General features: G+C 43.1%; 1 protein-coding gene across 1 annotated transcript in view; it reads right to left on the reverse strand.

Annotated features, from left to right (window-relative positions):
• Positions 1-909: 909 nt before the first annotated feature.
• LOC113894461 (placenta-specific gene 8 protein) overlaps positions 910-25,772 on the reverse strand; it is a 34,854-nt gene continuing 9,991 nt past the window's right edge. Inside the window, exons 2-5 of the mRNA XM_027544915.1 lie at positions 12,998-13,148; positions 11,016-11,140; positions 4,894-5,012; positions 910-1,257 (exon numbers count right to left, since the gene is read on the reverse strand). Coding sequence (XP_027400716.1) covers positions 4,908-5,012; positions 11,016-11,140; positions 12,998-13,118 — 351 coding nt within the window. The 5' untranslated portion in view covers positions 13,119-13,148 and the 3' untranslated portion in view covers positions 910-1,257; positions 4,894-4,907. The remainder of the gene's footprint in view (positions 1,258-4,893; positions 5,013-11,015; positions 11,141-12,997; positions 13,149-25,772) is intronic.

Below are 25,772 nucleotides of genomic sequence, written 5' to 3' on the forward strand. Positions count from 1 at the left end.
TCTCACAACATCCTGATAGTGAAATATTTACTTACAGTAGATGTTTCTACTAATAGATATTTCTACTAGTCTGAAGATTGCCTTCCCTGACCCTCCACCCCCAACAAATGAAATGGACTCACAAGTGTAGGGGGAGAAAGAAAGGAAATTAGGAAGTGAGATTTTCAGCAGGGCAAAATGTTGCAGAGGATAAACAGGATGAGAAATGGGAAAAAAAGAAATGATGACTTCACACATTTATCTATCAGTTTTTAACCAAAATTGAATCATATTGAATTTGACAATTGAATTTTTATTACTTGCTTTGATACCTCATATGCAAAAGATAAAATTAATGACACAACAATGAAACCATCAAGTATGCGGTTGGGAAGCAGAGCCTAGTACACTGTTGCTTTGTCAGACTACAGCCCACCAGGCCCTCCATCCATGGGATTTTCCAGGCAAGAGTACTGGAGTGGGGTGCCATTGCCTTCTCCGAATAATGCTTGTAGGTAACACAAAAAGGAGGGAAAGCGTTGGTTAAATGTGCTGTAAGTGTCTTAGAACAGGGGTCCCCAGCCTCTGGAATGTAATGCCTGATGATCTGAGGTGAAGCTGATGTAATAATAATAGAAATAAAGTGCACAATACGAGTAATGTGCTCGAATCATCCTTCCCTCTCTCTCCTCCACCCACCCCACTGCACCCCACCCCTGTCCCCCGCCCTCTTTCATGGCAAAATTGTCTTCCATGGAACCGGTCCCTGGTTCAAAATGGTTGGGGACCACTTTCTTAGAATAGTTGCCTGTAGTCTTTGTCTCTCTCTCTTAAACTTCTTACATGAAAGAGAGCTGAATTGCTGTGGACCAAAATCTCCTGTTAGGAAAACAAACTACAAGGACAAAATTATGATATTGACCCTTGGAATTGACTGATGACATGAAGACATTTTATTGAGAGCAAAGAACCGTAAAGAATCATGTAAAATCTTTTATTTGTTTATATTTTAAAATGTAATACAGAATTTATAAGCTGGAAAACTTAATAGCAAGGAGAAACTACGCTGGACCATTTAGCAAAACTAAGGGATAACACTCCTTTGAAATAAAAATTCAGTTTTTTTTAACCCCACTAATTGTGATTAAAAATATCAATTATATTTCAGTTGCAGAAAGTGGAAAAGCTGAAGAGGTGTTGATTTTAGTTGCTTCAGTAAGAGCTCTTCACTGGGTCAGGAGGGACCACAGAAGAAAGGGGAGAAAGGGAGCTCTTCACCTACGAGGGACACACAAAAAATATGGTTAAATTTTCTCAGTCTACTTTTTAATTTTTAATAAAGATTTAATTTTAGAATCATTTTAGATTTATAGAAAAGTTGCAAGAGAGTTCCCATATACCTGCACCAGTTTCCTTACTGGCTAGCATCTTACTATGGTAGGTGTATCACAACTAATGAACCAATGTTGATAGATTATTAATCAAAGCCTGTTCTTTATTCAGATTGCTCAGTTTTTACATAATGTCCCTTTGCTGTTCCAAGATTCCATTCAGATAGCATGTTACCTTTACTCATTATGTTTCTTTAGGCTCCTCTAAACCGTGACTGGACCTTTCTTATTTCTGATGACCTTGACAGTTTTGAGGAGAATTGCCTTAATTTTTGTATTTTGCAGAATGGGCCTCAGTTTTTTTTGTTGTTGTTCTTGTTGGTTTTTTTTTCTTTTTTTTGTTGGGCCTCAGTTTTTTTGTCTAATGTTTTTCTGATGGTTAGACTGGAGTTGTGGGGTGTTGAGAGGAAGACCACAGAGGTAAAGCACCAGTTTCATCGCATCATTTCAGGAGTGCGTGCTATCAACAGGATACCACCAATGAGGATAACTGGCTAAAGTAATTTTGTCAGGATTTTCCACCTGGTAGTCTTCCAAGGTTATACTCGTCCCGCCCCCTTTTATACTGTACACTTTGAAAGTCACTATGCAAACCCATACTTAAGAGGTGGGAAATAAAGCTTTCTTTCCTTACGGGGAGGCATACCTTCATTAATTATTTAAAATTCTGTACCTCTGGGAAATTTGTCTATTCTCCCTTTTTAGTTGGTTCTTGTACCTCTTTGCCTCAGTCTGTTTTTAACATAAATCACATTATTCATTGATCTTTATCTTTTGATTCTCCCATTACAGATATTTGGAGATCTAAAGTTTTATTGTCAATGAATAACGTAGGGTCCAAGCTGATGAGCAAGAGTCAGGACCACCAAGATATTTTTACAGCAAACCAGCTTAAAAATTCAGAGAAATAATTTCCTTGAAGGAAAAAAAAAAAGCTCAGGTGCCAGGATTTATGTATGTGTGGGTAGCTCTTAATATTTTATCCAAATTGTCTCATAAGTTCATTTAAGCAGTGTTGAAATAACACCTCTTTGCTTCTGACCTTACCCCGTCCAGTCTGTGTACATAGCATTACCAGGTTAATTTTTCTAAAACATAACTCTACCTATGTTACTCCTTTACTTACAACCTAAAATAATTCCCCTGCCTGCATGCTAAGTTGCTTTATGCTAAGTCACTTCAGTCGTGTCCGACTCTGTGCAACCCCATAGACGGCAGCCCACCAGGCTCCCCCGTCCCTGGGATTCTCTAGGCAAGAACACTGGAGTGGGTTGCCATTTCTCATGTCTCCTGCGTTGGTGGGAAGATTCTTTATCACTAGGGTCACCTGGGAAGCCCCCAAATAACTCCCCAGTGCTTACCAAATGAAAGCCCAGATCATTAGCCTAGTATTCATGACACTGCAGTAAAATATTTCATTTCTCATTATTTTCCCCCTTTTATGTTCCTGCCAAGAGGAATCTAAACTCATAAATATGTTTTTTTCCTCTTTTTGCCTCTGTAGTTTCATTGGGCTTCCCTGGTGGCTCAACCAGAAAGCATCCATCTGCAGTGCAGTAGCCATAGGAGACGTAGGTTTAATCCCTGGGTTGGGAAGATACCCTGGAGGAGAGCATGGCAACCCACTTCAGTATTCTTGCTGGGGGAATCCCATGGCAAAGGAGCCTGGTGGGCTACGGTCTATACGGTCACAAAGAATCAGACAGAAGCGCCTTATCACAGCACAGCACTCATGTTTCACTCATGTTGCTGTTGAGAGGCAACACCCTTTTCTATTCATTAAAATCCCATCCTGAGTCAGAAATCTTCTGTTGGTCCCATCTGATCTATTTCTACCCCTGTCCACCCTGCCCTGTGCTCTGGGAGGCTGACCTGTGTACCCCAGCAATACCATCCCTGTCTCTGCCTTCCTGGTGGGTTCAGCCAATGGGAAGCCCAGAAGGACGTCAGAATGTGAGGTCAGGGCACCTTCCCTGCTGACTCTTCCTGTAGGGTTGCTCCGGGCTGCTCAGGTCCTCTCAGGGCAGCCACCATACAGGTTTCTCTTTTGGGGTTCTAGTCACTGCTCCCTCCCCTCCTCCAGAGGCCCAGGGGAGGTCTGGTTCCCTCTCCTGTCTCCTCCCACCCACCCTGAAAGTCCCTGTGCCTCCTGCCCACTCTGCAGGTGGTTTCATTAAATCCTTCTATTCCCACAGCTTGAGTGCCACCTATTTCCTCTTGAGACCCTGATGCTCACTTCCTCTTCAGAATCAAAAAACCACTTCTTTCAAGAAACTTTCACTTGTACATCTCACAGAATATCATCTTTTCTTCCTCTGAGCATAAAATAGCACTCTGACTAAAGGCACTGGTCAAAGTTTGCATTTTATCAACGCCGTTTTTTGGAGTATAAAGTCTCAAAGGACAAGAAGACCAACTTATCTCCTTTTGTTCCCCCAAATCAAGTACCGTGCAGGACTAGGTACTTGAGACATTATTTGCTAAATATATGACTATTTAAAAATGTACCTTCCAAGAGTTATGTTTGTTAACCTATACAGAGTTCTCATTCACTTGAGAAAGGAAGTGGTATTTTTGCAAAGAATGGGAAAATTAATGTTTTCTTCCCATACTCAAGATATGTTCTATAGAAGATTGTCCAAATCATGTTGATTTCTACTTTACTACATCCTCAGTAGCTAATTCTGAGAATCTTGAAAGAGTGAGTTGAAAAATGACTTGATTGAATTTCAGATGATGCCATTCTACATAATGTTTCCAAGTATTCTATACAGTATTTCACCTCTTTCAAATTCCACCGTCTCCAATAGGACTTTTCTGTTTAACCTCACCTCAAGTATTGATATGCTTCATGCCACAATCAATCCAAATATTACGTAACATAGTTTTCACTTGCTGTACTACTTCATAATTACTTACCAGTTTCTTTTGTCAGTTTGTATTAGGAGGGAGCGTGTTTTCTCACCACACTCTTGTATTATATATATACATGCTTTTGCAATTGGTGTTTTTATTAATAGACCACCAGAATTCTGAGAAGTCTAGAAAAGTCATCCCTTTATTTATAAAAATACAGTTTCAAAATACAGAGTTATGAATTGAATGTTTGTGTCCCGCTCCCCAAACTGGGATATTGAAACCCCAACCCGCAATGTGATGGTATTAGGAGATGGAGCCTTTGGGAGGTAATAGGTTTAGATGAGATCATGAAGTCCCCAAGGTTTAGATGAGGTCCCTGTGATGGGATTACTATCCTAATAAGAAAGACCAAAACATATTCTCTCTCTAGAACTGTGAGACATAAGTTCCTGATGTTTAACCTGTTCAGGCTATTTTGTTATAGTAGCTTGAACAAGCCAGTACAGCTATCTTCTTCATAAGAAGAAATCAAAATCTATCTTTATATTAAGATAACATTTGAAAGACTTAAAGAATTGCTATTATTGAATTATTGTTCAAAATAATACTTCGTTTACAAAGCCCTTAATTACATTCCTAAACATTCACAGATTCTGGGACTTACCATTGATTCTTTTTTTAGAAAGTGCGATTGGCTCTCCTTCTGTTGATGTCTCTCTTGATTTGGCAAAGAGAGCACAGAGGACAGCAATGGGTCACCATGAAGTCGTCACAAATGGATCCCTGTTGGAAAACAGAAAAGAAACAGAATGTAAAAACCCACCTATGTGGAAATAAAGGCTTGTGGGTTTTCAAGACATTTTGAAGAGAAGCAGAAGGTGCTGATCCTTCGAATTTGAAGTTTGGATGGATACATTCAGGAAAATGTTAGTTGATTTTAGTTGATTTCTCCACATAACTCCTGTCTCTTTTTATCACATCAAATGTTTTCCTGTACTTTGTAACATATATAGAATGGAAGATATCCAACCAGGGGCTTCCCTGGTGGCTCAGTGGTAAAGAATCCGCCTGCCAATGCAGAAGACCCAGGTTGGATCCCTGGTCTGGGAAGATCCCACAGCAACTGAGCCCCTGTACCACAACTATCGAGCCCACACTCTGGACCCCAGGAGCCGCAACTACTGAAGTCCATGCTGTCTAGAGCCCGTGCTCTGCAACAAGAGAAGCTACTGCAATGAGAAGCCCACGCACTACACAGCCCCCATGTACTGCAACTAGAGAAAAGCCTTCACAGGAACAAAGACCCAACACAGCCCCCCAAAAAGTAAATACATAAAATTTAAAAAGGAAAAAGAGTCCATGAGGCAAAAGAGGTACAAGATTAAAGAGAGGTAAAAGGTTGAAAAAAAAAATATCCAACGAACTATCAAAGGAAGGTAAACAGTTTCAGAAAGTAAAATCTCAAAATTCTTTTCTCCTATACCCTTTCCCTGTATCAGGAAGCTCCTAGAGGGTGCCCCCACCAGAATGAAGAAGCAAACTAACAAAGAAGAAGATGTGGGGTATGAGAAACCAGAGCCTAACATGCGGAACTGGTTAAAGGAATCCCCAGGTCATGACGATAGAGATGGCAGGGTCACAGAGTGATTTCATCAAGAAGATGAAGATGATAGAATGTCTGTCTGATGTTTAGGGAAGAGATTTAGAACACTGGAAAGAGTTTGGGATTGGATTACTTCTAAGTAAATGGAAAACTCCTAGTGAAAAAGTCAAGAGTTATTAATAGTAGGAAAAACTAAGTTTAGTAGAAAAGACAATCATTGTTCATTACACAATTCAACTCAGCTCTGAAGAGCAAATATAGGTGTCATAATGTAAATGCTAAATTTGGACTTAGCCAAAATTATATATAATCATATTGGAGGGGGGCTTCCCTTGTGGCTCAGCTGGTAAAGAATCCGCCTACAATGTGGGAGACCTGGGTTCGATCCCTGGATTGGGAAGATCCCCTGGAGAAGGGAAATGCTACCTACTCCAATATTCTGGCCTAGAGAATTCCATAGGCTGTATAGTCCATGGGGTTGCAAAGAGTTGGACAAGACTGAGCGACTTTCACTTCACATATTGGAGGGAGTGGGGTAGGGGTAGGGTGCATGTCCGTGGTGCAGAAAGGGGAGAAAACAGAACTAAATTCTCATCTTCCACAATGGGAGGCCCATAGACAACGCCCCCAACTGAACAGTCAAAAGGTAACAATACAAGTCTACAATTTGGAGATATGGAGGTAAACAGCTCTGGGAAAGAGGAAATAGGGAATAGAAGTTTGGGGACTATTATTTTTCTCAACAAACCTTGTAAATTAGATAATTTTAACAACTATGTGCTTGCAGAGCTTTGTTAAATAATATTCAAGCTGCACTAGAAAATAGGGCTAAGCCAAAAATCTTCAGAAATTTTTGAAAAAAAAATGAAGCAGATGGGATTATGTTGATGGAGAAAGTAAAACAGAACTCAAGAACATGAAACTTAACATGGTCAGGGGCACTGCATTAGATAAACCCCAAACCAAAACCTGTGAGGTCAGAAAGGAGGAAGGAATAGGCTGGGGAATGAAAGATGGGAGGTTAACTGAAGCCAGCTTGAGTGGCTGGGCCAGCCCAGAACTGCCAGCTGTGGCCTTGCCTGGGACACAGCGCAGAGCCGTTTAACAGACAGCCCTCATGTGGGCTTCGGGGCCCCAGGGAAGAAGAGGGGTGAGATAAGTGGGGAGCTATACCCATCACATAAGAGGGCAGGCTCCCAAGGACTCACCACAAAAGCTCTAAGAGAAATAATAAGAGGTAAAGACATTTTAGCACAGCAGAGACATCTAAATCATTCCCACCAATGAGATAGGCAAATTGTTTTATGTTTCCTATTCATCAAATGTTAATTTTTCCTACTTTTTTTTTTTTTGGCTGAATAGACCTTTCCTGGTTCCTTTTGTTTCCTTTGCTGTGCTATGCTTAGTCACTCAGTCGTGTCAGGCTCTTTGCGACCCCATGGACTGTAGCCTTCCAGGCTCCTCTGTCCATGGGGATTCTCCAGGCAAGAATACTGGAGTGGGTTGCCATGCCCTCCTCCAGGGAATCTTTCCAGCCCAGGGATTGAACCCAGGTCTCCTGCATTGCAGACAGTTTCTTTACCTTCTGAGCCACGAGGGAAGCCCTTTGTTCCCTTTAGTAGTTATTTATTTTTTTTAAGATTTTTTTTTTTTTGATGGGGACTGTTTTTAAAGCCTTTATTGAATTTGTTACGTTATCGCTTCTGTTTCATGTTTTGTTTCTTTGGCCTTGAGACATGTGGGATCTTGGTTCCTTGAGCAGGGATCGAAGGCCTCATCCTACGTTGGAAAGTAAGTCTTAACCACTGGACCATCAGCGAAGTCCCCTTTTAGTACTTTCAGATGTCCCACAACTAATTTTTATCCTTTCAGTGATGATCCTGAAATTTTTACCCACAACTTAATATTATATTTATCTTGAGATTCATCCAAATTGTATCAATAGTTCATTCCTTTTTGTTGTTGAGTAGTATACTATTACATGGATGGACTACAATTTGTTTATTCATTCACCTGCTGGGTTGTTTTTTTAGTTTTTGGCTATTGCAAGCAAAACTACTCTAAACATTTGTGTACAAGACTTGATACAGATATATATTTTTGCAGGGTAGATATCTAGGAGCAGAATGGCTGGGCCAAAAAGTAGATGTATGTTTAACTTTTTAAGAAACTATTTTACACTCCAACCATCAGTACATGAGGGTTTCACTTCCTCCGTATAAGCTAACACTTGGTGTGAGTTAGTCTGTTTATTTTAGCTGTCCCAATAGGTGTATGGCGGTATCTCACTATGGTTTTCATTTGCATTTCTCTAGTGACTGATGATGTTGAACCTCTTTTTATGTACTTATTTGCCATTCAAATATTTTCTTTGTTTTTTCCTAATTTTTTGGGAGGTTAAAAATACTTAACATGAGATCTGCCTTCTTAACACATTTTAAGTGTACACAACAACTTGATGAATCCTCAAAAAATCATAGTGAGTGAAAGAAGCTGCATAAAGTAGTACACACGGTACGGTGAAAAGTGAAAGTCATTCAGTCGTGTCCAGCTCTTCACAACCCCATGGTCTACACAGTCCACGGAATTCTCCAGGCCAGGATACTGGAGTGGGTAGCTGTTTCCTTCTCCAGGGGATCTTCCGAACCCAGGGACTGAATCCAAGTCTTCTGCATTGCAGGCGGATTCTTTACCAGATGAGCCACCAGAAAAGCCCAAGAATACTGGAGTGGGTAGCTTATCCCTTCAGCTGATCTTCCTGACCCAGGAATTGAACTGGGATCTCTTGCACTGTAGGCGGATTCTTTATCAGCTGAGCTACCAGGGAAGCCCACACACTATATAGTTCTGTTATATAAAATGGTAGAAAATGAAAACTAATCTACATTGACAGAAGCATATTGATGGTTACTTTGGGAAGATGGGGGGAAAAGAAGGAAAGATTGCAAAAGTATGTGAGTAGGTAGTACCTTTCAGATTTTGAATGTGCATATCCTGTGATCTATCAATCAAATCAATTAACAGTACACTATCCTACAAAAATACCAGTGTGTGTACAAAATCATATATATACAACTGCAACATTATTTAAGCTTTCATCAATAAGAAAGTGATTAAGTAAATAATCTATATGATGGAATACTATACAGACATGAAAAAGAATCTATGTTATGGACATAAAGGGGGTCTACCATATATTAAGTGGAAAAAAAAACCAAGTTACAATATAGTATGAACTCATTTAAAACATAGAAACAAAATAAAAGAGCCCTGTAAATCCCAAATCACATATGTCTAGCTCTACAGCTATAGCTGTAGCTTCATCTAATCTATCTATCTATTTATCTATTTATATGCCTTAGAGGAGACCAAAAGCCCAGAGACAGAGCTCAGTCGTGTTTGACTCTTTGTGGCCCCATGGACTATAGCCCATCAGGCTCCTCTGCCCATGGAATTTCCCAGGCAAGGTTACTAGAGTGGGTTTCCATTTCCTACTCCAGGGATATTCCCTATCTAGGGATCAAACTCGTGTCTCTTGTGTCTCCTGCACTGGCAGGCAGATTCTTTACCACTAAGAGGTAAAGCCTCATAGGAGGATGCACACCAAATTATTGATATTAATAAAATTTATCACTGAATAGTGGAATTGGGCATAAAGCAATTAGATTTTCATTTTTTATTTTATATATCTCTGTGTTTTAATTTGTCATAATGTTACCTATACATATTTTTATGATTAAATATTTTTATGATTAAAAAACTAACAAACATTTTAAGCAAAAAAATAAAATAATTTCAATGGAGTAAAATTAGTTCCTTAAATATTCTATTTATTTGTTCTGTGATGATTAATTTTATGTGCCAACTTGGCTAGGCCATAGTACCCACATATTCAGTCAAATGCTATTCTGGATGTTTCTGTGAGGGTAATGTTTCAGATGAAATTAACGCTTAAATCAGTAGACTTAAAGTAACCATCCAAAATGTGGGTGGGCCTCACCTAATTGTTGAAGGCCTGAACAGAGAAAGAGCGATCTCCCCTGAACTAGAAGGAATTCTGCCCGCAGGCTGCCTTTGGATTCTGCAACTCTTCCCAGCCTGTCAGCCTATCTTGCTTTTTGGACTTACCAGTCCCCACAATGTTATGAGGCAATTCCTTAAAATTTCTTGCTCTCTTTATATATCTGTATGCATATCATCTCTATCTCCTTTTGGTTCTGTTTCTGGAGAGCACTAAAGTGAAGCTTATGGTGTAATGACGGGGGCATCCCAGGTGGCATTAGTGCTAAAGAACCTGCCTGCCAACGCAGGAAACATAAGGGACGCTGGTTCGATCCTTGGGTCAGGAAGATCCCCTGCAGGAGGGCATGGCAACCCACTCCAGTATTCTTGCCTGGAGAGTCCCATGGACAGAGTCCCATGGACAGAGCCCTTGCGGGCTACAGTGCCCAGGGCTACAGAGAGTCCGACGCGACTGAAGTGACTTAGCATGGTGTAATGAAATGTGCGGGTATGAAAAGCTGAGTTGAGTAATGACTCCTTTATGACTAGTGCATATCTTTGCCTGAGTTATTCTACCTGTTAAAACGTTTCTCATCTGTGAAGTGTGATAGACCTACTTACTTTACAGAGATGGTGCAAGGTTTCCGTGATGTAACATGTCATGTATGTGGGGCATAGTACAAGCATGGCCCTGAACAATCCTCTTCCATTGTATGACATACATTGCAAATATGAGAGTTGTTTGTTTTCTACGGTTTTCACAGAAATGTAGAAGGAGGTCACATAACCAGAGGATCTATTGCTACAATAATAGAATGCACATGCCAGGAAACTCCTACCAACCAAATTTAGTTGATGCCTGTGGGCCTGCCAAGTTGCTTCAGCTGTGTCCTACTCTTTGTGACCCTGTGGGCTGTAGCCTGCCAGGCTCCTATGTCCATGGGATTCTCCGGGCAAGAGTACTGGAGTGGGTTGCCGTGTCCTCCTCCAGGGGATCTTTCCCACCCGGGGATCGAACCCACATCTCTTACGTCTCCTGCATCTGCCTCTTTCTTTACCACTAGCACCACCTGGGAAGCCCCCATTCAGTTGACAGGTACCATCAAATGGCCTCTATGTTTATCACAATTGTTTTGAATGTGGGTGCATATTCGAATGATACAATATTGTAAAAGATTCACCGGAATGCCGTATCGAGTCCTGTAGAGGGTCCTCATTGCGACACTTGTTCCGCACAGACAGCATTCATTCATATCAGATGCAACTTGACACGCAAGGCATGTGAAGCAAAATGTGCCGCAGAGACCTGGATGCGTGAAATCAGAGGTACGAATTACTCCATTCTGCCCTCCACCATGGTTGAGAGTTAGGGTGTGTTCATGGATGGCAGTTCCAAACCCTGGGGCCTTTGTCACATAGTCTGCTGCCAAGGTCATCCTCACTGCTTCTGTTCGACATCACATCAGCTTCCCCTCATTCCCTCTAGTACTGCCTTCTTCCATGTACTGAAACCTGGCCCTGTTCCAGAGGTTATCCTCACTACCCACAATGCCTCTGTCTGAAGTCCAGGAGTGAGGTCAAATAATGTGAAAAGTTCTCCAACAGGAACCTACTCAAGATCCCAAGGTGTCACTCACAGAAATGGGGCCTCCAGTGCTCTGGGAAGATGCTGTTGCTTGATCTGAATATGGAATGATGATTAGGAATTTTATAGATTGAGGAAAGGGGAAAGAGCCTCTGTAGATAACTTGGTTTGTCTTGGCAATGGCTGGTTACACATAACGTGGCTGGAACCAGGGATGGGGAAGAATGGGGATGAAGCTGGATCAAAGGCAGGGTGGAGACTGGATGATCTGGAAGTACGAGTGTTCAGAGGGGGTCACGGAAGTCATGAGGAACCTCTGAAATATTTTAAGAAGGGAGAATGGTTTGATCAGATCTCTGATTTAAGAAATCCTATGTGAAGGTTTTAAGCTCATATTAGAACTTGTAATTCACTTATTCAAGTAACAATACTAGGGTTTGGAGGATTAGAATATTCCTCTTTAGAAGGTTTTATTATTGTGGTTTCATGGTCACTATGATTTGCAGATGTTGAACTAACGTCCTGAGAAGTGCAAGTCATCAGCCCGGGTCATGCAGCAGGACAAGAAGCGCAAATCAACCAGCTCAGGGGTTCCATGTCCCAGGTGATTCTTTCCCTCTATGCTTTTCAATGTAATTATCAACTCCATTCCAAATTTTAATTCCTCTGCCAAGTGAAAGGTTAATAGGTTTTCCTTCCCTGTCTCAGAACACTGGGTAGATTTGAAACAGGTAAAAAAAAGAAACAAATGAACAAAAAACCTCAGAGTAAAATTTGTTTCATTTTTTATTTTGTAGGCAGGTTTGTTTATTTCTTGCTTGGTGTTGAGAACTAAGCATTTGGCCTCTCTGACAAGCACATCTTACCCCGAACTTTTCTTCTCTCAGGTTTACTTAGATCTCATAAAATGAAACAAAACTGAAAATGAAGCAGAGTTAGAGATATTTTACCCACTGAGCAGTTAATTGCCTTCAGAATTCTTTATTCTTGTCTGTATAATAATCCTAAATGTATAAATAAAAATAATGCTTATGTGAGCTCATGCTGAAACCATGGATGAAAATGAACCCTTGTGTGTGGGGCACAGCCTAATTGTAATGAGTTTAATTGATGTATAACAAAAGCAGCCTTTTTTCTTTTTAATCAAGTTAAACTTTAAACGTCTCTTCTAATATAATGTATGGTCTATTTATAATAATTAGGCCAAGCCTGTTCATTATTCAAATCATTGGCTTTTTTTTTTTTTTAACAGTTATCTTAACTCCAGAACTTTTTTTAGGAGTAAGATTATCCTTTGAAGGGTGAAGAAGAATGAACCTACAGTCGGTACAGGATTTTTCTGTTCGCAAAGCATTGCCTGACAGGCAGGGTACCTTGGAATGAGAGGGGAACTTCTATTACACCCTAAGGGAGAAATGAAGGAAAGATATGAGTAAACTCTGGGAAATTGTGGAGGACAGACGACCCTGGCATGCTACAATCCATGGGGTCACAAAGATTTATATACAACTTAGCGACTGGACAACAACAAGCTTAAAATTCACTTCTGAGTTGGTTACAGGTTTCCCCAGCACTTACAGACACCGCAGTCGCTGAAACAATCACACAAGCCCGTCTGCCAGTTGGAGTTCTGAGGTGCTGGACCGCTTCCGACTCCAGGCTGAGTTACAATGACCACTGGAGAAGATGCAGCTTGCATTTTCAACGCAGGTTCTTAAGCGGCTGTGGTCTGAAAGGAAGAACTTGGTGTCAGTAGTCTGGAGGTTGCTCTTAGAAGCCTGTTTTCAGGGACTTTGCTTCACAGGCAAGTGAGGCAGTTTAGATCAAGTCGCTGGCTGATCTTTGAAGAACCTTTTTCTACAGAGGCTCCTGGAGGAAGGGATTCACTGAATCAGTTAAAGGAACGGATGCTTCTCTTGGAGTTAGGGAATGAGACAGGCTTGTAAGTACTGTTTTAAACAGCTATCTAGTCTCTGCACAAGACAGGAAAACAGAAGAGGAAACCTGTGTAAATGGCACGTGTGTGTGCTCAGTCGTGTCTGACTCTTTGTGACCGTATAGACTATAGCCCACCAGGCTCCTCTGTCCATAGAATTTCCCAGGCAAGAATACTGGAGTGGTTTACCATTTCCTCCTCCAGGGGATCATCCCGACACAGGGATCAAACCCCTGTTTCCTGCGTCTCCTGCATTGGCAGGTAGATTCTTTACCACTGTGCCACCTGCGAAGCCATGCCAACTAAAAACTGTCACTCGTTATCTGGTACCACAAGAATTAAGTCATTAACCACTTAGTTGCTGATTTTCAACATACCCTGAAAGGAGTTCAGGGTGGAAATTAGGAATGAAGCTCCCTGTGATCTAGGGAACACTGGCAGAACAGGCCTTCAGAGAGTTAGATATTTTTGAGACAAGATTTTATGAGCCCAGTCTCTCATATCTTCTCATATCTAGAAAAGAACAAAAATCATTAACAGAGACAACTGCTCCATGTGACTTGCAGCAACCTTCTGCCAAAATGCATGCTTGATGGCACGTGTCCCCTTCACTAAAATCAGTCAGAGCTATCTGAGAAGCTGTCTCTCGGGCTATAGATCTCATTTGCCCCAAATAAAACTTAACTCACACCTGCCTGTTAATGAGTCCAAGCTCACTTTGCTCTCAGCACAACAGGCCAATAAATGCAAGGGATGAGATGTTGAGGCAAGGAATGCGACTTTATTGGGAAAGCTGACTGACCGAGAAGATAGTCGACTAATGTCTTAAAATAACCATCTTGTCAGGGTCTGGATGTGTTTCTTTTATAGAACAGAAGGGGAGGATTTGCAGAACTAAAGTAAAAAGGCAAATAGTCTGACTCATGGAGTCAGCTTTTAGGAATTTATCCACGAGGGGTTGTAAACCCTTCTTCCCTTCCAGCTTTATCGGATAGGCAGTTTCTGGCCTAAGGCTCATTCTTATAGGTTGGGCCTTTACTGGCCTTGCAGGGGTTCCTTTGTCTCATTAAGGGTCTACTGCCCGTAGGATATGGCTGGGAATAGGACCTCGTGGCTGGTCTGTCTTAGTCAGAGTCAAGATAAAAGCCTGCTTGGGGCCTCCTGACCTGAGTATGGCCCCAGGGGAGCTCAGAAGATCTCTTCTAAGGACGTGGGTAGGACACTGAACCACAACTAGAAAGGCATACAAAATCCACCGTTGTTTAAATTGGCAAGTGAAATGCCCAGTAAAATAATCGAGTGCAAGGCTTTCCATCGACACCAGTCACAGTACAGCTTTAGGAGGAGAGAGGTCCAGTGTGAAAAATTAAGACAAAGTACAGTGGCTCCTGTATCAATTAAGTAATCAATTTTCTTTTCTGCTATGGGAGTCAAGGACTACCCAGGGATCCTTGATGGAGATTAGCATCTCACTGAGGGGAGCCGCCAGAATCCCCAGGGCCACGCCAGTTGTCCAGCGTGGCCATCTCAGGAGCCAAAGTCCCCCTTCCCCTTCAGGAATGGGGGCAGTCCCTCTTCCAGTGACCTGTTTGTTTGCTATCTGGGCATAGCCCGGGGTGGGGAGGTTCTTTCTGGCAGTCTTGGGCACAGTGGCCAGTTGACTTGCATTTGTAGCATTTCCTCTTGTTGGTCTTATTTCCAGATGAATGGTTGAACTTTCTTGGCCCCCCTGAGGTCACAAAGCATGACTGACACCAACAGCTATCAGTTTTGCACAAGCCCTGGCCTGTCTTTTCTCACGTTGGGTTCTCTCTTTCTCCTGAGCTTGGTCTTGATTATTAAATACCCGAAAGGCCACATCTGGGAGCTGGGGCATGGGCATTTGTGGGCCAAGTTGTAATTTTTGGAGTTTCTGCCTAATATGAGGGGTGGACTGGCTAAGTGGGAATACTGTCAGGAGGAGGATGTGCTAGGTTTCCACCCTGAGAGATCAGAGAGCTTAGAAGGGGATCATCTAAAGTGTTGGGAGAGTCTTCTGGTTCTCCAGGTTTTAAAATACAGGAGCTACATAGGGTGGGATTTTGGTAAAGGACTCTGAAAGCCTGAATATAGGGAATCTCAATCCACTTCCTCATCTGGCAGCAATAAAGATCCAATTGCAGAAGGTTATTATAATTTAGAGACCCATTTTCAGGCCATTTTTCTCCATCTCCCAACTTAAACAAAGTCCGGGCACTGCTACAGTAGAATTTAAGTTTCTCCTTTAACCCTTCAGTTTTAAAGAATTTCCAGTTCTTAAGGATACACTCCAGAGATGTTTTTTCTGACTTGGAGGGGGATCCTCCCATGTTGAGTAACTTGCAACTGAGAACAAGACAGTGCTCCTAGAATGGAATCCATCATCCCGGAAGCCTTTACCAGGAGGTTTTAACCTGAAGGGGTGCAGGGCGTCCCCTAAATTCTCTTTGGACCTAATGGGATTTCAAGCATCCTCTTCTCTCCCATTGATTTCTGACCAGATATCTCTGGCCCCTGTGATACCATGTGCAGGACACCCCACCCAGCAATTAGAGAAGGGCTTTCAAGCTAAGTGTAAACTGTTGCCAGGACTTTCCTTAAGAGGGATCCCTTTTCTGTAGAGCTTACGTCCTACGATAAGTCTTTCCATGTTGGGTGTATTCCTCGTGACTGAGCATCTACAAAGCTTATGATTCGGGCTTCTGGGTAGCAGCCAGTCTAATAGGCTGTCCCTAGCAGAATGCGTAGGCTACCAAGGCCTGGAGTGAGGGGGTCCAGTAGACGCAAAGGAAAAACTTGGGGGAATTGGAGTTGAGCGCCTTGGAAGATGGCACGGGGCCCAAGGTTTGAGGCCCAGCAGGCAGAGACGTTCTCAGAGTAGATTTCTGGGCATTGAGTGAGGTGAGAGACTAGACAACAGAAGAACCCCGAAATCCTTTGCTCTGCCTTCCTGGCAGCTGAGATAGAATTAAGAATCATCTGATGATTTTCTCTGACACAGACAGCACAGAGTGTGACAGTGGCTGGGATGCAGCTTAGGAATGATATCCAAGAAATCCTTCCCTAGAAGAAGGATATTATAAGAAGGAGATAAGGAGTGAGAAAGAGAACTTGTTGTGGGAGGAAAGTGGGAAAGGAAACTGTAGTGGAGGGTTTCACACAGGACAGTGAGAGAGGGACACTGAGAGCAAGAGAGAGACAGAACTTTTGGGCTCCTGCTCAGTTGGAAATTGCGTTTCCACCTTGTCCCAGAGGACAGCAACAACTATCACCCAAGAATTATTTGATTCTTGAAAAGAAAGTGAAGGGGAGATGAGAGAAAGAAGGCAGGAGTAGAAGTCAGGGGCCGTAAGTGACAGCTGGGCGAAGCCCGTGGTTTACCTTGACTTTCCAAATTCCCGAGTTGCCATACCAGATCTGATCTCAGGGGGCCTCAGTCTGCAGCAGCTTGAAGTGGGGTTTGGGCTCACCGGCCAGAGATTGAGTCTGGGTCACAGCGATGAGAGCACCAGATCCTAACCACTAAACCTGTGGTCAGTGACAAGACCCTGGCTTCCTGGCTTTGCAAAAAAGAATTCCCTCAAAGACAAAAAGTAGTGAAGCAAATGAAGTGTTTATTAGGAGGGACAGAGCACAGTACGTGTGGGTAGACTCATGGGGGGGACTCAGAGAGAGAGAGTCACTGAGTTTTGCCCTCGTGGCAGTCTGAACAGTTTTATGTGGCATTTCTTCCGGGTTTCCTTGGCCAATCATTTTGGTTTGCCTTGTTCACGGTCTATATTTGGTATACCACAGGATCCTTCCATGTGTGTGCGTGCATCTCTTAGCCGAGATGGATTCTACCGAAAAGGCAAAACGGTAGAGCATCCCTTGGCATCATTAGCCTTTGACCACCAGGGGACCTTTCTGTGCATGTGTGGTTGGGGAAGTCTCCTGATTTTGATAACAAGAAATACGTGGTCTGGGCAGGGCCCAGAGTCCTCCCTTAATTGTCCTGCTATTGTTGTCTTGGAGTTTCAGTCTACAGGAGGTCTTCTGACTTCAAGAATGAGAAATACGTGTTCTGGGCAGGGCCTAGCCTCCTCCCTTAACTTTTGTCATGGGGTTTCTGTCCACAGAGAATGAATTTTACCCTGAGATTTACCCTGGGGGCAGTGGGGTTCCATCTACATCCTGCCTCAATTTCATGGATAGAGGGATCTCACATTTAAAAAAATTTATTTATTACTTTTAGTTGCACTGGATCTTCTTTGCTGCATGGGCTTTCTCTTGTATAGGTTCTAGGAGAGGCAGCAGAGGATGAGATGGTTAGATAGCATCACAGACTCAGTGGACACGAATTTGAGCAAACTCTGGGAGACAGATAGCTTCCCAAGTGGCGCTAGTGGTAAAGAATCTGCCTGCCAAGGCAGCAGATGCCAGAGACCTGGGCTCAATCCCTGGGTTGGGAAGATCCCCTGGAGAAGGAAATGGCAACCCACTCCAGTATTCTTGCCTGAAAAAATTCCATGGACAGAGGAGCCTGGAGTGTTGCAGCCCATGGGGTCACTGAGTTGGACACGACTTAGCAACTCAACAACAGGTTCCAGAGGGCATGGGCTTCAGTAGTTGTGGCTCATGGGCTCTAGAGGGCTTCAGAGCACAGGCTCAGAAGTTGTGGGGCATGGTTCCAGTTGCTCCACCACATGTGGAATCTTCCCAGACCAGGGATCGAACCTGTGTTCCCTACATTGGCAGGAGGATTCTTCTCTAATATGTCACCAGGGAAGACCGTCTGAAGCAAGGTCCTGGAGCGACAGCCCACCAGTCTTCACTCCTGGGGGGAGGGGAGGTTACCAGTTGTAGGTGGGATTGAGATCAGGGTGGCTCACTGGTTGTCAGGGAAAGCAGCAGAAGAGCACAGCCATTCACTGCCCCTTTGATAAGTTCTCAGGGTGGAGATGTTCTGATCTAACACCTAAAACAATTACTAGCTGGGGTTGGTGGCAAGGACGCAGGCATCTCCTGATTCGGAAGGTCGGTCATCTGAGTAGAATGTAGGTGACACAGGGACTGGTCAAGCAGAGGGTGAACAGAGAAGCAAGAGTACAGTCATCTTGGGGAGCCTGCCCGTACAGGGCAATTCAGCTCCATTCTGGCACTGCCACCTGTAAACAGTGTCAGATTCCATGTATTTCAGGCTCAGTCCCACAGGACTGCCCTCCCTTCTCCTACTTCAGATATCCATTGTACATCCACGTGGTTACCTGTACTTCTTTTTAAAGCATTTCTTTCATTTATTCATTTTTAAATGTTTTGGTTGTACAGGGTCTTCATCACTGCACGCGGGCTTTCTCAGGTTGCAACAAGCGGAGGTTACTCTTCATTGGGGTGCACGGCTTCTTATTGCAATGGCTTCCCTTTTTGAGGAGCACAGGCTCTAGGCACACAGGCTTCAGTAGTTTTGCAGCACATGGGCTCAGTAGTTGCTGCTCAAGGGCTACAGCGCCTGGGCTCAGTAGTTGTAGCACATCCCACAGCATGTGGAATCTTCCAAGACCAGGGGTCAAACACATGTGCCCCTGCATTGGCAGGCAGACTTTCAATCCAGTGAGCCACCAGGGAAGTCCTCACCTGTGCTTCTGACCAGGTAGATCAGAGGTTCCCATGCTCCCCTCTTCATTTCCATTAATTTGCAAAAGTGGCCCACAGAACTCAGGAAAACAGTTTATATGGGCTTGCCTGGTGCCTCAGAGGTTAAAGTGTCTGCCTGCAATGCGGGAGACCAGGGTTCGATCCCAGGGTCAGGAAGATCCCCTGGAGAAGGAAGTGGCAACCCACTCCAGGATTCTTGCCTGGAGAATCCCATGGAGTGAGGAGCCTGGTAGGCTACAGTCCACGGGGTTACAAAGAGTCGGACATGACTGAGCTACTTCACTTTCACTTTCTATTGATATATTACAAAGGGTATTAAAGGATACAGATGGACAATCAGATGAAAAGATATCTAAGGGGAGCTTCAGAGTCTGTGGAGTTTGGGGTGCGTCACTCTCCCAGCACACAAACCCCAAAACTCTCTGAACTCTGTCCTTTTGGGATTTTATGGAGGCTTCATTGCATAGGCGTGATTGATGAAATCATTGGCCATTGGTGATTGAACTCAGTCTCCAAACCCTTCTCCCCTCCCTGCCTCACAGTCTGGGAGGTGGGGCTGAACATTCCACCCCTAGTAAATCCTAAAGGAAATCAACCCCGAATATTCATTAGAAGAACTGATGCTGAAGCTGAAACTCCAATACTTTGGCCACTTGATGTGAAGAGCCAACTCATTGGAAAAGACCCTGATGCTGGGTAAGATTGAAGGCAGGAGGAGAAGGGGGTGGCAGAGGATGATATGGTTGGATGGCATCGCCAACTCAATGAACATGAGTTTGAGCAAACTCCAGGAGACAGGAGACAGTGAATGACAGGGAAGTCTGGCGTGCTGCAGTCCATGGGGCTGCAAAGAGTTGGACACGACTGAGCAGCTGAACAACAACAATCACAGGTTGCTTCCCCTTGCAACCAGCCCCCATCCTCAACGGTTTTCCAAAAGTCGCTTCATTAGCATAAACTCTATAGTTGAGAGGAGCTTGTTATGAATAACAAGACACCTTTACCACTTTTTATCACTTAATAAATTCCATAGATTTTAGGAGCTCTGTACCCTGAACAGGAATCAAAGTAAAATATGTATAAATCACAATATCACAGTCAAAAGTCAAAGTGTTAGTCACTCAGTTGTGTCTGACTTTTTGTGACCCCATGGACAGTAGCATACTAGGCTCCTCTGTCCATGGGATTCTCTAGGCAAGAACACTGGAGTGGGTTCCTGCCGGGAGCCAGCACGGGAGTCCCCACCCATAACAAGGTTATATGGGAGAGTTCTGGTGGGCAAGGCGAGCCAGAACTCGAGGGGTGCCCCTCTGGGCCTGCCTGAGCGTCTACTCCAAAACCAGAGTCTGTCTGTTTTACTGCTTCATGACTTTCACCAACTCCTCCGACAGTCACGGAGGGGGGCTATCCCCATCGCCTTTTCTCTGAAGGAAATCAACTTAGAACTCTGGCTAATTAGCCTCTTGGGCATAATAGGAGTGTTTAAATCCAAACCCCCCAGATGGTTCTCTAACTTGCCTGACAGGTTTACCCGGACTCCTACAGCTACGCATATGATTGTTTACAGTCTCCCAACTGTGAGAGGCACGGGAAGCTTAAGATATTCAAATAGTATAGAGCCTCTGGGGGAATTAGAAATTGTCAGAATAGAACTAGTAGAAGATTTCATTGTTGAGCCAATGCTTGCTGCCAAGTTTCCACATCCCCTGTATTGTATCTTTGGAAGTGTATTAATTAATATAGTTGGTATGTAGAAAAAATAAGCAGTGGCCTTGGTGTTAACAACTTTAGACCCTTAAGGTAATAAATTCTTTCCTTCGTTGTAAACCCATTGCACCTTTGCCCTATAGGAATGCAATTTTATCTAACACCTTCGGAGGATGGCGCCAAACTTTAAAATAATTACTCTTAGAGAAAAGAAGTCTTATGGTTGACAAACCTTTGTCGGAGTCATAAAATGTTAACAGGCCTTCTGGCCAGCAGATGATGTAAATCACCTAAACCATTTGTATAAGATAAGTTTGCAGAAAAGAAACCCTGGTTTCGATAAGGATCAAAGACTGCTGACTTTGCATGATTTCACACCCCCTATTATCCTCTATGTGCAACTTAGGGTATAAAAGCCCCTGTTGAAAATAAAGTTTCGGGCCTTGCTCACCGAAGCTTGGTCTCCCCGTGTCGTTCTTTCTTGTTTCCTTTTCCTCCTTTTCTCTTCTGTTCTTCCTTCACGCCAAAATAATTGGAGCGCGGGGGTCCTCTGGGACCACTTATTTGCCTGGGCTTCTAAGACCCAATCGAGAAGGTGCCTAAGGTGGGGCACCTTCCGCTATTTGAGAGGGTGCCTGCAGCCTCTGTGGTCAGAGCAAGTTTGGTGTCACGAACTTTATTGATTTCCCGCGTAAACCAGTTATTATTGAGCATCTAATAAATCCCTGCTTTGCTATTCTAATCGCCAACGCTGTCCTCCTGAGGGAATCCCTGGATCCCACTGGGGCTGGACCCCAGGAGTTTCCCTATCCCTTCTCCTGGGGATCTTCCCAACCCAGGGCTCAAACCCAGGTCTCCCACATTGCAGACAGATTCTTTAACATCTGAGCCACCAGGGAAATCCAAGAATGCTGGAGTGGGTAGCCTATCCCTTCTCCAGGGATATAACAGTAATCCTCTCCAATCTTCCTGCATCCAAGCTGATCCTTCAGTTGAAATTTACCTGAAGCCTTGTTAGGGGGCAAGCAAAGATAGAGTGCCCAAGCAAAACTTATTATAAAGTACATTTTGTCCTAATTTCTCTCCATCCTAAGAGGCAGTGTGGGGGTAATTAAACATTGATTTGAATAAAAAAAACATTTTTTTAATGTGAACCATTTTTAAACCATTTTATCAAATTTGTCACAGTATTGTTTCTGTTTCATGTTTTGGGTTTTGGTCACCAGGCATATGGGATCTTAGCTCCCCAACCAGTGATCTCTCTTGCACCCCCTGCATTGGAAGGTAAAGTCCTAACCATTGGACTGCCAGGAAAGTCCCTGATTTGATTTGGAGTGAGAATGTGCTGTGCTGTGCTTAGTCACTCAGTCATGTCTGGCTCTTTGCAACCCCATGGACTGTAGCCTGCTAGGCTCTTCTGTCCATGGAATTCTCCAGGCCAGAATACTGGAGTGGGTAGCCTTTCCCTTCTCCAGGCGATCTTCCCAACCCAGAAATCGAACTGGGGTCTCCTGCAATGCAGAAAGATTCTTTACCAGCTGAGCTACCAGGGAATATCTGGGAGTGAGAATATCTTTGTTCAAATTCTGTTTTTCTAAATTGTAATCTTGGACTAGTCATTGATAGGCCTAGTCATTTAACTAGTCATTTAAATTTCCTCCTACTCATCTGTGAAGTGAAAGTGGTTTCTCACCTATCCACCTTATGTGCTCATTGAGAGTATTAAATAAGATAAAGTCCAAGGATGAATTTAATGAACAACTAAAATTAAGATAAAATTAAGATAAAGTCCAAGGATGAATTTAATGAACAACTTAAAAAAATCAGACTTGTATAAAGGGAGTGGCTAAAATGTACAAAAATGCAGCAAGGAGATTTCTTTTGATCATTTCCACAAATAATTCTTGGCAAAAGTATCAGTTAATATTTACTGAGATGCCACCCTATATCAGGCACTATACTAGACTCACACTGTCCACTTCATGTTATAACAGCCCCGGCTAAGTACGAACTATTACCTTTACTGAGTTGATGAGGAAATGGAGGCTCTGAGACTTTAAGTAAATTGTGAAATTCAAACCCTTCTCTGGCTCACTCCACAGGCCCTGTTTCTTCCTTTGCTCTCAGCTAAAAAGCCTGCTCCTTCAGAGCACTGACTGCATTGTGGCATTGTCCTTGGTTTGTTGTGATCTCCTTGAGAGCTGGAACCCTCTCTTCCCATTTATTCCTTTATCATCACACCCAGTGTTAGGCTCATAGAAGGTACTTTTCATTGTCTTCTTGAATTAAGTACTTATTATATGCTTAATTCACTCACAGCGTGCTAGACACTGAGATGTAATACATTTCCACTTCAGAATCAGGACAAAAGAAAAACACTAAAATTGAAAATACAGTGCTTCCTGATACTCAGGCAATATGATTATACTATTTGCTTTCTTGTATTGCTTTCCTCATAGGGCAGTTTCAAAAACAAGCCAATTACCTCAGTTGTTCTATATTACTTTTTCTATTTCTTGAGTTCACTGGTTTCTTCTCTAGATTTCACTGCTCAGTCATGTGTGGGTGAGCTGGATAGTTGGGTAGTGCCCATAAACAAAAAAAGGAGAGCAGTACATGACACAGGGCAACACCTTGGATATTTATCCACACAGGGACAGTGTATCAGCAATGATTCAAACATGCCTAAATCTACCCAGGCTTCATCGTCAGTTCAGCTCAGTTGTTCAGTTGTGTCCAACTCTTTGTGACCCCATAGACTGTAGCATGCCAAGCTTCTCTGTCCATCACCAACTCCCGGAGCTTGCTCAAACTCATGTCCTTCGAGTTGGTGATGCCCTCCAACCATCTCATCCTCTGTTGTCCCCTTCTCCTCCTGCCTTCAATCCTTCCCAGCATCAGGGTCTTTTCCAATGAGTCCCCTCTTCGCATCAGGTGGCCAAAGTATTGGAGTTTCAGCTTCAGCATCAGTCTTTCCAATGAATATTCGGATTGATTTCCTTTAGGATTGACTGGGTTGATCTCCTTGTAGTCCAAGGGACTCTCAAGAGTCTTCTCCAATACAGTTCAGAAGCATCAGTTCTTTGGTGCTCAGCTTTCCTTATGGTCCAACTCTCACATCCATACATTACTACTGGAAAAGCCACAGCTTTGACTAGATGGACCTCTGTCTGCAAAGTAATGTCTCTGCTTTTTAATATACTGTCTATGTTGGTCATAGCTTTTCTTCCAAGGAGTAGGCATCTTTTAATTTCATGGCTGCAGTCATCATCTGCAGTGATTTTGAAGCCCAGGAAGAGAAAGTCTGTCTCTGTTTTTCTTGTTTCCCCATCTATTTGCCACGAGGTGATGGGACCAGATGCCATGATCTTAGTTTTTTGAATGTTGAGTTTTAAGCCAGGTTTTTCACTCTCCTCTTTCACTTTCATCAAGAGGCTCTTTAGTTCTTCTTCACTTTCTGCCATAAAGGTGGTGTCATCTGCATATCTGAGGTTATTGATATTTCTCCCTGCAATCTTGATTCCAGCTTGTGCTTTATCCAGCCCAGCATTTAGCGTGATATACTCTGCATATAAGTTAAATAAGCAGAGTGACAGTATACAGCCCCGACATATTCCTTTCCCAGTTTGGAACCAGTCCACTGTTCCATGTCCGGTTCTAACTCTTGCTTCTTGACCTGTATACAGATTTTTCAGGAGGCAGGTAAGGTGGTCTGGTATTTCCATCTCTTTAAGATTGTTGTAATCCACACAGTCAAAGGCTTTGGCGTAATCAATAAAGCAGAAGTAGATGTTTTTCTGGAACTTTCTTACTTTTCCTATGATCCAGTGGAGCTAATTATAAATTAGCCAGATCTATCATTATAAATTGTCCTTTGAGTCCTAGCAACAGCCTCATGTGAAGAATACTCAGTGTTTTTGGATGAGGATAAAATGAGTTTATTTTTATTTTATTTTTTAGACAGAAGAAGCTTTAAATGTTCTTCTAAATGTTCATACCTGTTAGACATTTCTACCATTAGAAATAGCTCTAGGTCTTTCCCTTTCCATTGGTGAGTGCAGTATACAAACATATATTTTTCTAAACTTTAATTAAATGATTATAGTTATACAGTAAGAAGGCTTCCCAGGTGACTCAGTGATAAAGAACATGCCTGCCAACGCAGGAGACATAAGAGACGTGGGTGCAATCCCTGGGTCGGGAAGAGCCTCTGGAGGAGGGCATGGAAACCCACTCCAGTATTCTTGCCTGGAGAATCCCAAGAACAGAAAAGCCTGGCGGGGCTACAGTCCATGGGGTCACACAGAGTTGGACACGACTGAAGCGACTTAGCACAGTCGCTTAGAACTTAGAAATGGGCAGTAACTCTGTCAAAGTTCAAGACAAGCACTTAGGAAGCCACCAAGGCAACAAACAACAGCTTTACACACACACGCACACACACACACACACACACACACACGCACACACACGCACACACACACAGAAATGTGTGTGTATGTTGTTATTCGTTGTTTATTTGCTAAGTCGTGTTCAGCTTTTCACGACCCCGTGGATTATAGTCCACCAGGCTCCTCTGTCCATGGGATTCTCCAGGCAAGAGTACTGGAGTGGGTTATCATTTCCTCCTCCAGGGGATCTTTTCTACCCAAGGATCAAAACCCCCACATCGCCTGCATTGGCAGGTGAATTCTTTACTGCTGAGCCACCAGGGAAGTTTGTGCATATGTATGAATACATAAATATTTCCTAGCCCTCTCTGTTGAGAGGACCTAGAGGCAAAAACAGCCCACTGTCAATGAATGTATTTTGTGCCCAAATCTTGGTTTATCAATGCCATTTTCCAATTAAAAAAAAAAAAAAGAGCCTGAGTTCATTGGAGAAATGGCTGATTCCAGGACTGGGGCAGGTAAAGTACAAGATAAGCCTGGAACATCTTGTGGAATCACAAGGTGAAAAAGTTCAAAATTGGACTAGAGACAGGGCCTCAGAGCCAAACTGATGGCTCTTCCAATAGCTAAATCTGGGACAGTATGAGTAACCAAACAATGTCAATAT

The sequence above is a fragment of the Bos indicus x Bos taurus genome, chromosome 6, assembly GCF_003369695.1.
Source record: "Bos indicus x Bos taurus breed Angus x Brahman F1 hybrid chromosome 6, Bos_hybrid_MaternalHap_v2.0, whole genome shotgun sequence".
NCBI lineage: Eukaryota > Metazoa > Chordata > Mammalia > Artiodactyla > Bovidae > Bos > Bos indicus x Bos taurus.